The 17,920-nt window shown below is 58.6% G+C and overlaps 1 protein-coding gene across 8 annotated transcripts in view; it reads right to left on the bottom strand.

The window, feature by feature from the left end:
* The window catches only part of ARAP1 (ArfGAP with RhoGAP domain, ankyrin repeat and PH domain 1), a 53,662-nt gene that overhangs the window by 32,744 nt on the left and 2,998 nt on the right, over window positions 1–17,920 (bottom strand). For 2 of the 8 annotated variants that reach the window (XM_065049574.1, XM_065049575.1), the window contains exons 1-2: window positions 4,277–4,411; window positions 268–356 (exon numbers count right to left, since the gene is read on the bottom strand). Coding sequence is in view for 5 of the 8 variants with exons in the window: in XM_065049569.1 (XP_064905641.1) it covers window positions 268–356; window positions 6,091–6,725 (724 nt within the window). In the remaining 3 variants the exon portion in view is untranslated. Of the gene's footprint in view, window positions 1–267; window positions 357–4,276; window positions 4,412–6,090; window positions 6,798–12,557; window positions 12,845–17,920 lie in introns of those variants that run through there. The other 6 variants (XM_065049569.1, XM_065049571.1, XM_065049572.1 and 3 more) reach the window with 6 other exon arrangements.

Below are 17,920 nucleotides of genomic sequence, written 5' to 3'. Positions count from 1 at the left end.
AATAATAAAAAGGGTAACAAATAATAATATAATAATGATAAATACTAGAATACTAATAGAATAATGAAAAGCAGCAATAAAGTAATAATAGAATGGTAAAAACTAATAGAAAAATAATAGAATAATAATAAGTAATAGAATACTAATAGAATAATAAAAATATCCATAAAGCAATAATAGGATCATAATAGAATAATTTAATCATAATAGAATAATAACAAATGACAGGATAATGAAAACTGGGGGGACCCAGACCCCCGTACTCACCGAACTCGGGCACAAAGGCCTTGGTTGGTGGCTTCGCACGGGGCGCGATGGCCGGCGGGGCCAAGGGGACACCCTCGGGGACGGGGACACTGCGGAGAGAGGAGCCAGACCCCACTTCCTAACAGCAACAAACCACCTTTTTGTGGGTCCTAACGCTGCGGTTTTAGGCCAAAATCACAGTTTTTAGCATCAACTTCACCTCCTGGCGCTGCCACCGCCGCTCGGGTCCCTTATCTGCCACCCAAGGCCACCAAGAGCCACCGGAGCCTTGAAACCGGTCTGAACACGGGCTGGGTGGCTCCTCGTGGGGCTTTTGGTGGCCACGGGGTGTCCCAAGGGTGCTGTGTCACCAAAAGCTTGGCCAGGGGACAAGAGGGACAATGGGGACCACCAAAGCTGCCACCAGCACCCAAGGGACAGCCAAGGATGTCCCCAGCATCCAGGGGACCCAGGGGACAGTCAAGCATGTCACCAGCACAAAGGGGACAGCTGAGGTTGCCACCAGCACCCTGGGGATGGCCAAGGATGTCACCAGCACCCAGGGGACCCAGGGGACAGCCAAGCATGTCACCAGGACCCAGTGCACCCTGGGGACAGCCAAGCATCTCACCAGCACACAAGGGACAGATGAGGCTGCCACCAGCACCCTGGGGACAGTCAAGGATGTCCCCAGCACCAGGGGGACAGCCAGCCCGTCCCTGTCCCCAGTGACTCCCAGCCCCTTGTCTGGTGCCCGGACGTGTCCCCAGAGCTGGGGGGGGGGTGACAGGGAGCACTGGCTCTGGGGGACGGTGACCTCATTTTCCAGCCGCCGTTCCCATGGCAACGGCCACAACCATCCATACATTAGGGACTGCGGGCAGGGGGGCAGGCAGGGGGTGCAGCCCCCCCCAGTCCCCTGTTTCGGTGGCATGGTGCGATGACAAGGATTTTGGTGGCACGGTGCGATGACAGCGACAACCGCCTCCTTGGGGACATCTCAAGGGGGTTGGGGACAAAACCATTTGTGGCTCAGCCCCTCCTGGGGTTGGCAGCCACCCCCTGACCCCCCCCAGCCCTGTCCCCCCCCCGCTGCGGGCAGGACGTGGCCAGTAACAAGGGTGACATTAGGGAAGTGATAAGTGTCTTATCTGTTGTGCCCCCCCCCCCAGTAACGGCTCAGCTGGGCCCCCTGTATTCAAACTTGGGGTGATGGGGAGGGCAATGTCACCCCAACCCAAACCTCTGCTGGGGCCACCGCTGTCCCCTTGGGCTGGGCCACCGACCTCTGGGACATCCCAGTTGAGATGTCATTGTCACCCCCTGTGCCTTGGCCCAGGGCTGGAGGGGACAGTGGGACCCCAGAATGCTGGGGGGGTCACAGGGACCCCAAAGTGGTCGTGGGGGGACAGTGGGACACCAAAGGGTTGAGAGTGGACAATGGAACCTCAGAGGGATGAGGAGGGATCACTGGGACCCCAAAGGGCTGGGTGGGGGTCAGTGGGACCCCAGAGAGCTGGAGGGGGTCACAGGGACCCCAAAGTGGTTGGGGGGGGGACAGTGGGACCCCAGAGAGCTGCGGGGGATCACAGGGATTCCAAAGTGGTCGGAGGAGGTCAGTGGGACCCCAAAGGGTTGGGGGGCTCACAGGGACCCCATAGTGCTCGGGGGGGACAGTGGGTACCTCAGAGGCCTGGGAGGGGACAGCAGAACCCCAGAGGGTTGGGGGCGGACACAATGCAACCCCCCCACCCTGTCCCCAAGCCCCTCTTGCAAAATGCGCCCCCCCCACCCCCGGGGTTGTTTCCCCTCATAGGGGGTGACGGGTCCCCGCTGGGCCACCAGCAGCTGGAGAAGCACCGGGGACCACGGTGGCACAGCTGGAAGTGGGGGAGATGGGAGGGGCGGGGGCATCACCCCAAAAATGCCGCTGTAATGACCCCCCCAGGGGTGCTGCCCCCACAGGGCTTCTCCAGCACTTCCCCAGCCTGGGGTGGGCTAATGTCACCCTGACATGGGCAAGTGTCCCCATCCCCGTCCCCCTCCCCCTGTCCCCATCCCTACACCTGTGTCCCCATCCCTGTGTCCCCATCCCCATCTCTGTGTCCTGTCCCTGTGTCCTCATCCTTGTGTTCCCATCCCTGTCCCCTGTACCTGTGTCCCCCTGTCCCCATCCCTGTGTCCTGTCCCTTTCTCCCTGTCCCTGTGTCCCCATCCCTATGTCCCCATTGTGTCCCCATCCCCATGCCTGTCTCCCTGTCCCCAACCCTGTCCCCTTGTGTCCCCATCCCCATGCCTGTCTCCCTGTCCCCCTGTGTCCCCATCCCCATGCCTGTCTCCCTGTCCCCATCCCTGTCCCCCTGTGTCCCCATCCCCATGCCTGTCTCCCTGTCCCCATCCCTGTCCTCTTGTGTCCCCATCCCCATGCCTGTCTCCCTGTCCCCATCCCTGTCCCCCTGTGTCCCCATCCCCATGCCTGTCTCCCTGTCCCCAACCCTGTCCCCCTGTGTCCCCATCCCCACGCCCGTCTCCCTGTCCCCATCCCTGTCCCCTTGTGTCCCCATCCCCATGCCTGTCTCCCTGTCCTCATCCCTGTCCCCGTGTCCCCATCCCCATGCCTGTCTCCCTGTCCCCATCCCTGTCCCCCTGTGTCCCCATCCCCATGCCTGTCTCCCTGTCCCCATCCCTGTCCCCTTGTGTCCCCATCCCCATGCCTGTCTCCCTGTCCCCATCCCTGTCCCCATCCCTGTCCCCTTGTGTCCCCATCCCCATGCCTGTCTCCCTGTCCCCATCCCTGTCCCCATCTCTGTCCCCCTGTGTCCCCATCCCCATGCCTGTCTCCCTGTCCCCATCCCTGTTCCCCTGTGTCCTCATCCCCATGCCTGTCTCCCTGTCCCCATCCCTGTCCCCATCTCTGTCCCCCTGTGTCCCCATCCCCATGCCTGTCTCCCTGTCCCCATCCCTGTCCCCATCTCTGTCCCCTTGTGTCCCCATCCCCATGCCTGTCTTCCTGTCCCCATCCCTGTCCCCATCTCTGTCCCCCTGTGTCTCCATCCCCATGCCTGTCTCTGTGTCCCCATCCCTGTCCCCTTGTGTCCCCATCCCCATGCCTGTCTCCCTGTCTCCATCCCTGTCCCCATCTCTGTCCCCCTGTGTCCCCATCCCCATGCCTGTCTCTGTGTCCCCATCCCTGTCCCCTTGTGTCCCCATCCCCATGCCTGTCTCCCTGTCTCCATCCCTGTCCCCATCTCTGTCCCCCTTTGTCCCCATCCCCATGCCTGTCTCCCTGTCCCCATCCCTGTCCCCATCTCTGTCCCCTTGTGTCCCCATCCCCATGCCTGTCTTCCTGTCCCCATCCCTGTCCCCATCTCTGTCCCCCTGTGTCCCCATCCCCATGCCTGTCTCTGTGTCCCCATCCCTGTCCCCTTGTGTCCCCATCCCCATGCCTGTCTCCCTGTCTCCATCCCTGTCCCCATCTCTGTCCCCCTGTGTCCCCATCCCCATGCCTGTCTCCCTGTCCCCATCCCTGTCTCCTTGTGTCCCCATCCCCATGCCTGTCTCCCTGTCCCCATCCCTGTCCCCCTGTGTCCCCATCCCCATGCCTGTCTCCCTGTCCCCATTCCTGTCCCCTTGTGTCCCCATCCCCATGCCTGTCTCCCTGTCCCCATCCCTGTCCCCCTGTGTCCCCATCCCCATGCCTGTCTCCCTGTCCCCATCCCTGTCCTCCCCCCAGCGCTGGACACGTCACCACCAGTTCGAGCTGAGTCAGCACTTGGCTCGGTGCCACCAACCCCGCTGTGACATCCCCGAACCCCCCAGGGGACAAATCCCCCCCCGCCAGCTCTAATCAAACCCCCGCAGTGCCACGGGAGGGAACAGACACCCGGGGGGGTGACACAAATAATGTCCCCAACGCCATCCAGCTGCTGCTGGAGCCACCCAAACTTTGAACAGCACGGAGTGGGCTGAGCGGGTCCTGACCCCCCATGTCCCCCCGTGTCCCCCATGGTGGCATCGGTGACATCCCTACCTGGGCGGGTGGCGGGGACACGGCGAGGCCGGGGCTGGTGGCGGGTGGGGACACACGGGGACCGGAGCTCGTCACCCCCGGCACTTCCTGCGGCCGCCACCAAAACTTCCTGGGGTGGCCCGAGTGACAGCGCGGCCGGGACGGAACTGCCACCAAAGTGCCACCAAAGTGCCACCGAACCGGCAGCGAAGTGCCACCAAAGTGTCACCTAACCGGGCCCGAACCGGCACCAAAGGGTCACCAAACTGGGACTGAACCGGCACCAAAGTGGCCCAAAACTGGTAGCAAACAGGAACAGAAATGTCACCAAAGTGTCACCAAAGTGCCACCGAACCAGCAGAATCGGCACCGAACCGGTGCCAAAGTGTCACCAGACCGGTACCGAACTGGCACCAAACTGGGACTGAACTATCACCAAATTGCCACCAAATTGGGACAGAACTGTCATCAAACTGGTAGCAAATCAGCACCAAATTGTCACTGTACTGGTACCAAACTGTCACCAAACCGGCACCAAACTGGTATCAAACCGGCACCAAACTGGCACCAAATGGCACCAAACTGGTATCCAACCGGCACCAAACTGGTACCAAACTGGCATCAAACCGATACCAAACTGATACCAAACTGCCACCAAGTTGTCATCAAACTGGTACCAAACTGTCACCGAACTAGTATCAAATTGTCACCGAACTGGCACAGAACTGTCACCAAACTGGTACCAAACTGGCATCGAAACCAGCACCAAACTGGCATCAAACCAATACCAAACTGTCACCAAATTGTCATCAAACTGGTACCAAACTGTCACCGAACCAGTATCAAATTGTCACCGAACTGTCACCAAACTGGCACAGAACTGTCACCAAACTGGTACCAAACCAACACTAAAGTGTCATCAAACTGGCACCAAATCTGCACTAAACTGTCACCAAATTGTCACCAAACCGGGGCCACCAGTATCGCTGGTCACCAGTGTCCCCTCAGTCAGAGCAGCCCCGGGGGGGTGGATTTGGGGACCCCCCCCCGATGCAGAAATGCAGGGACAGGGACACTGTGAGTCCTGGGGTGGACAGGAGCTGGGTGACTCCATGGGGGGACACAAAGCACAGGAAGGGGGGGTCACCACTGTCCCCCTCAACCCCAAGGGCAGGGGGGTCTCCCCAAAAACCTGCAGGGGGGGAGGGGGGGTACCCCCAGGGTGATGTTTTGGGGGGCTGTGGGTACCCCAAGAAGATGTATTGTGCTGGGGAGAGGTGGGTACCCCCAGGGAGATGTTTTGGGTGGGTGGGTACCCCAGAAAACGTGCTGTGCTCTTTGGGGGGGTGTTACCCCCAAGGGGACGTTTTGGGGGGTTGTGGGTACCGCCAGAAGATGCTTTGGGCTGGAGGGGGTGGGTACCCCTAGAAGGATGTTATAGGGGGCTGGGGGTGCCCCTGGGTGATGTTCTGGGGTTGGAAGTGGGGGGTACCCTGAGATGGATGTGCTGGGGGGGTGGGTACCCCCAGAGGGATGTTTTAGGGGGCTGCGGGTGCCTGCAGGGCATGTGCTGAGGTTGGGGGGGTAGGTACCCCCAAGGGATGTGTATGTGGGGGGTAGATACCCCTAGAGGTATATTTTGGGGCAGTGGGCATCCCCAAAAGATGTGCTGTGCCCTTTAGGGGACATGGGTACCCCCAGGGGTAATTTGGGAGGGTGGGCACCCCCAAAAGACGTGCTGTGCCCTTTGGGGTGGGTGGGCACCCCCAAGCATCCCCCTCCATCCCCACACACACCCACCCAATGTCCCACCGCCCCCCCAAGCCCCCCCTTACCTCCTGTGGGGCACAGCCCTGGGGGGCAGCACCGGCGGGGGGGGTGTGGCCGCCGGAGGGGTCTCCGGGGACTGTCCCTTGGCTTCCAGCTGGTGCCGCTTGGCCGGCAGCGGTGGCAGCGGGGGGGGTGTCACCCCCATTTCGGCGTGCGGTGGCACCTCCAGGGGTGGGGGGCAGCTTTGGGGTGTGTGTGGGTATTCCGGGCTGCCCCCCCTTAGCGATACAGAAAACTTGACGGGGGGGTGACAACCCACCCTGGGTGGGATGGGTGGGGGCAGCTGGGTGACGCTCACCCCCTCCCGCGCCACCGGGGTTGTCCCCAACTGCTCCGGTGCCACCGCCGTGCGGAAAATGTGGCGTTTGAGGGGGATGGGTTTCCTTGGGGGGGTCTCGGCGGGGACGGGGGTGTCGGCGAAAGCTTTTTGGAGCCCCAGGAGGATGCGGCGGCGGTGGCCGGGCAGCCGCACCCCCAGAGCGCCCAGCGCGTCGTCCGTCAGCGCCCGGCACTCGCCCACCCGCCGCAGCCCCCGCCGCTCAAAATGCTCCGCGTACTGCTCCAAATGAAGGGCCCCCAGCCAGGCGGCCACCGGCAGGGACCCCCCCGGCACGGACGCCCCCTCCTCTTCATCCCCCATGTTTCTTCTTTGGGGGGGGACGCGGTCGCAGAGACCCCACGGCACTCAGAGCATCTCAGGTGGCGGCAGGACCTGGGGATGGAGAGGACAGGGATAAGCGTAAGGTTAGGATCAGGCTTAAACTGGCGCAAGGGGTCTAAACCCAACATCGCTGTGGGTTTTAGGGGGGTGTCCACACCCCTGGTCTCCCCGCCAAGTCCCCATCGGGTCACTGGTATGTCCCCTGAAGTGGGGGTGCGGAGATGCAGGAACACCGGAGTGTCCCGCTTGGGGTGTCAAAATGTCACACATGGGATGTCCAAATGTCCCGCTTGGGGTGTCCGAATGTCTTGGGGTGTCCGAATGTCCCACATGGGATGTCCAAATGTCCCGCTTGGGGTGTCTGAATGTCTTGGGGTGTCCGAATGTCCCACATGGGACGTCCTAATGTCCCGTTTAGGGCATTTGAATGTCTTGGGGTGTCCAAATGTCCTGATTGGGGTGTCCAAATGTCCCACATGGGGAAACTTAGTGTCCCACTTGGGGTGTCCAAGGGTCTTGGGGCATCCAAATGTCCTACTTGGGGTGTCAAAATGTCCCACATGGGTTGTCCTAATGTCCTGCTTAGGACATCTGAATGTCTTGGGGTGTCCAAATGTCCCACATGGGATGTCCTAATGTCCTGCTTAGGGCATCCGAATGTCTTGGGGTGTCCAAATGTCCCACATGCGAAACTTAATGTCCTACTTGGGGTGTCCAAGGGTCTTGAGGAGTCCAAATGTCCTACTTGGGGTGTCCAAATGTCCCACATGGGATGTCCAAATGCCCTGCTTGGGGTGTCCGAATGTCTTGGGGTGTCCAAATGTCCCACATGGGATGTCCTAATGTCCCGTTTAGGGCATTCGAATGTCTTGGGGTGTCCAAATATCCCACATGGCATGTCCAAATGTCCCACATGAGGAAACTTAATGTCCCACTTGAGGTGTCCAAGGGTCTTGGGGCATCCAAATGTCCTACTTGGGGTGTCCAAATGTCCCATATGGGATGTCCAAATGCCCCACATGGGATGTCCAAATGCCCTGCTTGGGGTGTCCTAATGTCCCACATGGGACGTCCTAACGTCCCGCTTACGGCATCCGAATGTCTTGGGGTGTCCAAATGTCCTGCTTGGGACGTCGAAATGTCCCACATGGGGAAACTTAATGTCCCACTTGGGGTGTCCGAGGGTCTTGGGGAGTCCAAATGTCCTACTTGGGGTGTCCAAATGTCCCACATGGGATGTCCAAATGCCCTGCTTGGGGTGTCTGAATGTCTTGGGGTGTCCAAATGTCCCACATGGGATGTCCAAATGCCCTGCTTGGGGTGTCTGAATGTCTTGGGGTGTCCAAATGTCCCACATGGGACGTCCTAATCTCCCGCTTACGGCATCCGAATGTCTTGGGGTGTCCAAATGTCCTGCTTGGGGTGTCCAAATGTCCCACATGTGATGTCTAAATGTCCCGCTTAGGACATCTGAATGTCTTGGGGTGTCCAAATGTCCCACATGGGATGTCCTAATGTCCCGCTTAGGACATCTGAATGTCTTGGGGTGTCCAAATGTCCCACATGGGGAAACTTAATGTCCCACTTGGGGTGTCCAAGTGTCTTGGGGAGTCCAAATGTCCTACTTGGGGTGTCCAAATGTCCCACATGGGATGTCCAAATGCCCTGCTTGGGGTGTCTGAATGTCTTGGGGTGTCCAAATGTCCCACATGGGATGTCCTAATGTCCCGCTTAGGGCATCTGAATGTCTTGGGGTGTCCAAATGTCCTGCTTGGGGTGTCCAAATGTCCTACTTGGGGTGTCCAAATGTCCCACATGGGATGTCCAAATGTCCCACTTGGGGTGTTCAAATGTCCCACTTGGGACGTCCAAATGTCCCACATGGGATGTCCAAATGTCCCGCTTGGGGTGTTCAAATGTCCCGCTTGGGACGTTCAAATGTCCCACATGGGATGTCCAAATGTCCCACTTGGGGTGTCCAAGTGTCTTGGGGCATCCAAATGTCCTACTTGGGGTGTCAAAATGTCCCACATGGGATGTCCAGATGTCCCACACGGGATGTTCAAATGTCCCACTTGGGGCATCCAAATGTCTTGGGGCATCCAAATGTCCCACATGGGGTGTCCAAACAACCTGCTTGGAGCATCCAAATGTCTTGGGGTGTCCAAATGTCACCCCTGCTGAAGGTCCCTGTCCCCAGCCCCTGATTGAGTGAGCCCGGACAGGAGGACACAGACAGACAGATAGGTTTGGGGGGGCTGGATCTCACCGAATGTCACCGAGGCTGGACACAGCCTTTTTGTGGGTGACAAGAAGAGTCCCTGTGTGCTTTTCCGGGCTGTCCCCAGACCCTGTCCACTCTCCTGAGCTGTCCCCAGCCCTGTCCCCTCTCCCAGGTTGTCCCCAGCCCTGTCCCCTCTCCCAGGATGTCCTGAGCCCCTGTCCCCTCTCCCAGGTTGTCCCTAGCCCTGTCCCCTCTCCCAGGTTGTCCTGAGCCCCTGTCCCCTCTCCCAGGATGTCCCCAGCCCTGTCCCCTCTCCCAGGTTGTCCCCAGCCCTGTCCCCTCTCCCAGGATGTCCTGAGCCCCCGTCCCCTCTCCCAGGTTGTCCCCAGCCCTGTCCCCTCTCCTGAGCTGTCCCCACCCCTGTCCCCTCTCCCAGGATGTCCCCAGCCCTGTCCCCTCTCCCAGGTTGTCCTGAGCCCCTGTCCCCTCTCCCAGGATGTCCCCAGCCCTGTCCCCCCTCACAGGATGTCCCCAGCCCTGTCCCCTCTCCTGAGCTGTCCCCACCCCTGTCCCCTCTCCCAGGATGTCCCCAGCCCTGTCCCCTCTCCCAGGTTGTCCCCAGCCCCTGTCCCCTCTCCCAGGTTGAACCCAGCCCTGTCCCCTCTCCCAGGATGTCCCCAGCCCCTGTCCCCCTTCACAGGATGTCCCCAGCCCCTGTCCACTCTCCTGAGCTGTCCCCACCCCTGTCCCCTCTCCCAGGATGTCCCCAGCCCTATCCCATCAAACCCACAAACCTCCCCAAGGCATGGAGTGAGCACAAGCTGGCGCTGGCTCTCAACCCGCCAGCTCCTCAAGCTTAAACCTGAGTTTAGGCAGAACTCACAGCTCTCAAGCTTGGCTTTGGGGCAAGCTCACGGCTTTAGAAGAGGGACCCTATCCCAAGCCCTACGGGCACACGCTCTATCGTCACCCGCTGTCCCCAGCCCTCCAGTGACACGTCTAATTTTGGGTCCCCCGCAGGCTTATTTTAGAGCCACCAAATCCGAGCCGGAGGATTTCCTGCTGCCGAAAATACCCGAAATATCAGGAAATCTGCCCGTGACAGTCACATTTTCTGTGACTCAGGCGGCTCCGGCCCCTCCGGTTGTGGCTTTGGGGACATTTGAGCGGCCGCTGCTCCTGCCCTGAGCGTGTGACAGGACGTTTGTCCCCCGACACCCCCAAACATGGACACCCCGGTATCGTCCCCGGCACCGTTTGGCTTCACTTTAGGCTGCACAAACCATCTCGTGCACATGAAGATGGGGACACCGGTGACACCAGAGAAACCAGTAGCGCCCAAGACCTCGTCACCGGTCCCAATAACCCCAAATCTCTGAAATTGGGGGGAAAACGCACCCACCGGGCGCTTGGGCACCATCCTGGCACTGGGGTGGCCATTGGGGATGGGGACAAAGCTCCAGCGAGGGACGCGCCAGGCTCATTGTCACTGTCATCGTCACCATCCCCCACGGAGCAAATCAGGGTCCCCCCTGCAAATCATTAATCATTTCGCTTCTGGCCAAAAAGAGATGAGAAAATCCCAGAAATTGGAATTCTTAAGGCAAAAAGTGGTTGTCACCCAAATGGGGACCAGGGGGTGACCCCAGTGCTGTCACCCCCCCATATCGGCTCCTAAATCCTCCCCATGCTGAGCCACCGCATTCCTGCCCGGGATTAGGAAACCAGGTTATAAGAGACTTAAATGTGGTGAAATGGGGGGGACGGACCCCCCTAAACCCCATCCCGAACCTGCGCTGGGGATGGAGGAGCTGAGGGTGACAGGGGACGGTCCCCATTGTCCCCAGAGTGCGGACCGAGGGGTTCGGCCACCCCTCTGCTCTCAAATGGGGGGTGGGCTGATGTTCTGGGGGGGTCCCACAGCTGCCATGTCCTCACTGGCCCTGCCTGGGTGTCCCCAACTTATTGGGGAACACCCTGCATCAGTGTCCCCAGTATTAAGGGACATCCTGTATCCAGTGTCCCCAGCATTAGGGGACACCCTGCGCCAGTGTCCCCAACATTAGGGGACGCCCTGCACCTAGTGCCCCCACCATGGGGGGACATCCTGCACCAGTGTCCCCAGCATTGGGGAAAAAACCCGCATCGGTGTCCCCAGCATTAGGGGACACCCTGTTCCCAGTGCCCCAAGTATTAAGGGACATCCTGCATCCAGTGTCCCCAGCACACCTTGCACCCAGTGTCCCCAGCATTGGGGAAAATACCCACATCAGTGTCCCCAGCATTAGGGGACAACCTGTTCCCAGTGTCCCCAGCATTAGGGGACATCCTGCACCCAGTGTCCCCAGCAATGGGGACGCCCTGTGCCAGTGTCCCCAGCATTGAGGGACATCCTACACCAGTGTCCCCAGCATTGGAGACGCCCTGTGCCAGTGTCCCCAGCATTGAGGGACATCCTACACCGGTGTCCCCAGCATTGGGGGCATCCTACACCGCTGTCCCCAGCATCAGCCACAGGCAGCAGGAGCACACACAGCAGTAACGAGGGCCAAGCTCATTAGCTTAATGACCCACCTATGCAATGGGAAGGCCTCCACCAGCCCCAGCAAAGCCATCGTCACCGCGGAGATGACACACGCAGCCCCCGCGCCCCGTTAAACCATCGTCACCCCTAACGCGGTGCCGCGGAGTCAAGTGACATGACCAGGGCCGCTCGGTGCGTCGGTGGCAGAGCCATAAACCGAACTGCAGTCGCCCCAGAGCTCCACCAGAGCAAACCAGCACCACCAGTCCTCCCAGCCCCATTCCCAGCCCGGTTCCTCCCCAGCACCAGCGCCCCAGGCCAGCAAACCTTGCCCTTCCTCTTCCCCAGGCCCTTTGGGCTGGTTAATCAAGAAGCGCTAATTAAAGCAGGTACCTTGGCCGGGGCGAGGCGGCCGGCGCAGTGCGGGGAGCTGCAAAGGGGTTTGTGCCCCAACCCCCCAAAGAACTTCCCCAAAACGCCGCCCCGGCAATCGGGAACTTGCCGAAAAGCCGCGACGGGGCGTTGCGAGCGGGACGTGGCGCAATAACCGGTGCGAGGGCTCTGGGCCCGGCGAAACCCCCCGGTACCGCGGCGCCGAACTCGGCAGAGCGAGGAAACTGGACCCCCGGTGACAACCGGATGGGCCCGGTGACAACCGGCCGAGCTGCGGTGACGGCGGGATGTGGTGGGGTGACAGAGGAAGGAAGAAACAGGGAGGGGGGTCCCCGGAAAGTGACACAGTTTGGTGACACGGGACTGCAGACCGGGGTGTCTTGGGGACAGCGGGGTGGCTGCTGTGTCCACACCAGGACAAGGGGCCAAGTGGTGTGTCCCCAGGACCCCCACAGTCCCCCTGGGGTGACAATGAGCCCTCAGCTCCAGGGTGACACAAGGGACTCGATGTGAGGGGACAGCGGGGACATGGGTCACTCGGCCACCCCACAACCAGCCCCCAACCGCAGGCAATGTTCCCCCTTTCTGCCAAAATTAAGGCAGGACCCTCCACTACACCCATGGCCACCCAGTGTCCCCAGGGGCAGCAACAAGCCCAGGACCCACTCACCTGGCGCTGCCGCGGTTGGGACCGACGTCTCCGCATCCTTGCACCAAAACTCACGGACAAACGGACAAACAAGCCAAAAAGCAGAAGCGCGTCCTGGGCCCTCCCACCGAAAACGGGTCCCGCTCCGGAACGACGGAGCCGTTTCGTTTTCGAGATCGCACCGCGAACCCCAGACGCAAATGGTGCTCGAGGCCCCCGGGAAGGCTTGGAAAGCGGGTTTAGATCCTGCCAGCTCAGCAAAACTGCGGGTTTTGGAGCCTCTGGCTGCTGCCGGCGATTCGGATCTCAAAGGGTTCGTGGTGGAGCGGGCGGCACGGTGCCCGGTCCCGCGGGGGTTTGGGGTGCAGGGCGCCCACACACGCTGCGCCGCCCCGGGGACGCAGGCGGCAAAGACCCACGTGGTGGGAACGGCCCCAAGCTCTGCGAGGGGTGTGGGGGTGAGGACGTGGGGGTGCGTGGAGATTTGGGGTGCACAGAGTTGTGGGGTCTTCATGGAGATGCGGGGTGTGTGGAGATTTGGGGTATGCGGAGATGTGGGGGTGCATGAAGATCTGGGGTGTGCAGGGAGACATGGGGTGCATGGAGAACGTGGAATGTATGGAGATGTGGGGTGCATGGAGAATGTGGGATGCAAGGAGAATGTGGGGTGTGCATGGAGATGTGGGATGCATGGAGAATGTGGGTGTGTGGAGACATGGGGTGCATGGAGAATGTGGGGTGCATGGAGACGTAGGGTGCATGGAGAATGTGGGGTGCATGGAGAATGTGAGGGGTGCATGGAGATTTGGGGTGTGCAGGGAGACATGGGGTGCATGGAGATGTGGGGTGTGCATGGAGAATGTGGAGTGTATGGAGATTTGGGGTGCATGGAGAATGTGGGGTGTTCAGGGAGGCATGGGGTGCATGGAGAATGTGGGGTGGAAGGTCTAGGGTGCATTGAGATGTGGGGTATGCAAGGAGATGTGGAGTGCATGGAGAATGTGGGGTGTGCATGGAGAATGTGGGGTGTGCATGGAGAATGTGGGGTGTGCAAGGAGACGTGGGGGTTCATGGGGATGTGGGGTGTGCAAGGAGATGTGGGGTGTGCATGGAGAATGTGGGGTGTGCAAGGAGACGTGGGGGTTCATGGGGATGTGGGGTGTGCAAGGAGATGTGGGGGTTCATGGGGATGTGGGGTGTACAAGGAGATGCGGGGCACATGTGGAGACAGGGGGTGTGCGTGTTGCCAGCCAGGCCCAAAGGCCCGACCATGACGCCCAGTCGTGACTTAATCCTAGACTGAGAGTAGATGAGACATCCAGCCCGGCTTAACTTTAGTTCTGACACTAAATGGAATCATAGAATCGTTTTGGTTGGAAAAGCCCCTCAAGACCATCGAGTCCAACCATTCCCACCACTGTCCCTGCCCCATGTCCTGAGAACCTCATGTCCGTCTGTCCAGCCCTCCAGGGATGGTGACTCCAGCACTGCCCTGGGCAGCCTGTTCCAATGCCCCACAGCCCTTTGGGGAAGAAATTGTTCCCACATCCAACCTCAACCTCCCCTGGCGCAACTTGAGGCCGTTTCCTCTGCTCCTGGCGCTTGTTCCTGGGGAGCAGAGCCCGACCCCCCTGGCTCCAAGCTCCTTTCAGGCCCCACTCACTGATGTTAATTAACTTATATGCAAATATTGCAAGTAATCAGCCCCACAGGACGGGCCTGAGGGTGCGAGTGGAGTAACGAGACTTTGTAGCAATTAACCGGCAAAAAACGGGGCAAATTCAGCAAAAATGAGAAAGGTGGATCCATCCGGAAAAGGGGCAAATGGAGAAAAAAAGAGGAGGAGCTGAGCCAAAAAAAAAGGAGGGAAAGGCAGAAAAACGTTTCAAAAAAGGCGGGTAAATGCGGGCAAAAATGGGGGAAAAATCGTCAATAAGGGGAATGAGGAAAATAAATGGGGCAAATCAAGTGAAAATCTTCAGATCTAATGAAAAAAATGAGGAAAATCCAGGGAAAAGTGGGAAATGTGGATGGAAAAGGGAGGGATAAGAAAAGCCCAGGTTGCTGTGAGTACTTCAAAGGTTCTATAGATAGGGGTATAAATATATATAGATAAATATATTGCCATAAATAAATCCAATATTGCTATAAATAGATATACATATATATAAATAGACTATATATATATATATACACACACATTATAAGATATATAAAAAGTATGTTTAGAATATAATATAAATCCAAGGGAACCTGGCAGGGATGCCGGGGTTGAGCTGGGCATACTGGGGTGGAACTGGGGAGCACTGGAGTATATAGGAGTTAAGCTAGGATGTACTGGGATTGAACTGGGGTGTGCTGGGGATACTGGGATTGAACTGGGGAGCACTGGAGTATATTGGAGTTAAGCTGGGATGTACTGGGATTGAACTGGGGTGTGCTGGGGTTGAGCTGGGCATACTGGGGTGGAACTGGGGAGCACTGGGATTGAACTGGGGAGCACTGGAGTATATTGGAGTTAAGCTGGGATGTACTGGGATTGAACTGGGGTGTGCTGGGAATACTGGGATTGAACTGGGGTGTGCTGGGATAGAACTGGGATGTACTGGGGTTGAACTGGAGTATACTGGGATTGATCTGGGGAGTACTGGGGTTGAGCTGGGATTGAACTGGAGTATACTGGAGTTGAGCTGGGGATGAGCTGGGGAGTGCTGGGGTTGAGCTGGAGTATACTGGGGTTGAGCTGGAGTATACTGGGGTTGAATTGGGGTTTGCTGGGAGGAAGCTGGATCATACTGGGATTGATCTGGGGTGTACTGGGGTTGAACTGGGAGGAAGCTGGGGCATAGTGGGATTGATCTGGGGACTACCGAGATTGAACTGGGGGGAACTGGGGTGTGCTGAGATTGAACTGGGGTCTTCTGGGGAGGAACTGGGGTATACTGGAATTGAGCTGGGGTGTACTGGGGAGAACTGGGGTGTACTGGGGTTGAACTGGGGTGTACTGGAATCGAGCTGGGGTGTGCTGGGGTATACTGGAGTTGAGCTAGAATGTGCTGCGACTGAGCTGGGGCATACTGGGGTTGAGCTGGGACATACTGGGGTTGAGCTGGGACATACTGGGGTTGAGCTGGGGTCTGCCTGGGGGAGCTGAGGCGTACTGGGATTGAGCTGGGGAGAACTGGGGTTGAACTGGGATTGAGCTGGGATGTGCTGGGTTTGAACTGGGCTCTGCTGAGAGGAAGCTGGGGTGTACTGGAGTTGAGCTAAAATGTGCTGGGATTGAGCTGGGGCGTACTGGGGCTGAACTGGGGTGAACTGGGACTGAACTGGGGTGAACTGGGAGGAAGCTGGGTCATACTGGGACTGATGTGGGGAGTACTGAGATTGAACGGGGGTGAACTGGGGTTGAACTGGGGTGTGCTGGGATATACTGGGGTTGAACTGGAGTGTGCTGAGATTGAACTGGGGTCTGCTGGGGGAGAACTGGGGTCTACTGGAATTGAGCTGGAGAGTATTGGGGTTGAACTGGGGAGAACTGGGATTGAGCTGGGATGAACTGGGATTGAGCTGGGATCTGCTGGGAGGAAGCTGGGGTGTACTGGAGTTGAGCTAAAATGTGCTGGGATTGAGCTGGGGCGTACTGGGGCTGAACTGGGGTGAACTGGGACTGAACTGGGGTGAACTGGGAGGAAGCTGGGTCATACTGGGACTGATCTGGGGAGTACTGAGATTGAACGGGGGTGAACTGGATTTGAACTGGGGTGTGCTGGGATATACTGGGGTTGAACTGGAGTGTGCTGAGATTGAACTGGGGTCTGCTGGGGGAGAACTGGGGTGAACTGGATTTGAGCTGGGGTGTACTGGGGTTGAGCCGGGGAGAACTGGGGTGTACTGGGGTTGAGCTGGATTGTGCTGGGGTATACTGGGGTTGAGCTAGAATGTGCTGGGACTGAGCTGGGGCATACTGGGGTTGAACTGGGATGTGCTGGGGTTGAACTGGGATGTGCTGGGGTTGAACTGGGGTCTGCCTGGGGGAGCTGAGGCGTATTGGGATTGAGCTGGGGAGTACTTCGATTGAACTGGGGTGAACTGGGATTGAGCTGGGATGTGCTGGGTTTGAACTGGGGTCTGCTGGGAGGAAGCTGGGGTGTACTGGAGTTGAGCTAAAATGTGCTGGGATTGAGCTGGGGCATACTGGGGCTAAACTGGGGTGAACTGGGATTGAACTGGGAGGAAGCTGGGGCATACTGGGATTGATCTGGGGAGTACTGAGATTGAATGGGAGTGAACTGGGGTTGAGCTGGGGTGTGCTGGGATATACTGGGGTTGAACTGAGTGTGCTGGGATTGAACCGGGGTCTGCTGGGGGAGAACTGGGGTCTACTGGAATTGAGCTGGGGTGTACTGGGGTTGATCCAGGGAGAACTGGGGTGTACTGGGGTTGAGTTGGATTGTGCTGGGGTATACTGGGGTTGAGCTAGAATGTGCTGGGACTAAGCTGGGGCATGCTGGGGTTGAATTGGGACATGCTGGGGTTGAACTGGGACGTGCTGGGGTTGAACTGGGACGTGCTGGGGTTGAACTGGGACGTGCTGGGGTTGAACTGGGACGTGCTGGGGTTGAACTGGGACGTGCTGGGGTTGAACTGGGACGTGCTGGGGTTGAGCTGGGGTCTGCCTGGAGGAGCTGAGGCCTACTGGGTTTGAGCTGGGGAGTACTTCGATTGAACTTGGGTGAACTGGGATTGAGCTGGGATGTGCTGGGTTTGAAGTGGGGTCTGCTGAGAGGAAGCTGGGGTGTACTGGAGTTGAGCTAAAATGTGCTGGGATTGAGCTGGGGTGTACTGGGGCTGAACTGGGGTGAACTGGGAGGAAGCTGGGGCATACTGGGATTGATCTGGGGAGTACTGAGATTGAACGGGAGTGAACTGGGGTTGAACTGGGGTGTGCTGGGTTATACCGGGATTGAACTGGGGTCTGCTGGGGGAGAACTGGGGTGTACTGGGGTTGAGCTGGATTGTGCTGGGGTATACTGGAGTTGAGTTAAAATGTGCTGGGACTGAGCTGGGACACACTGGGGTTGAGCTGGGACACACTGGGGTTGAGCTGGGGATGAACTGGATTATACTGGAGTTGAGCTTGGGTGAACTGGGATTGAGCTGGGATGTGCTGGGATTGAACTGGCGTCTGCTGGGAGGAAGCTGGGGTGTACTGGGATTGAGCTGGGGTGTACTGGGATTGAGCTGGGGTTGAGCTGGAGTGTGCTTGGGTTGAGTTGGTTTGTGCTGGGGTATACTGGAGTTAAGCTAAAATGTGCTGGGACTGAGCTGGGACATACTGGGGTTGAGCTAGGGAGCACTGGAGTTAAACTGGAGTATACTGG

The sequence above is a fragment of the Columba livia genome, chromosome 1, assembly GCF_036013475.1.
Source record: "Columba livia isolate bColLiv1 breed racing homer chromosome 1, bColLiv1.pat.W.v2, whole genome shotgun sequence".
Lineage (NCBI taxonomy): Eukaryota > Metazoa > Chordata > Aves > Columbiformes > Columbidae > Columba > Columba livia.
This window is presented reverse-complemented; position numbering and strand designations above follow the sequence as displayed.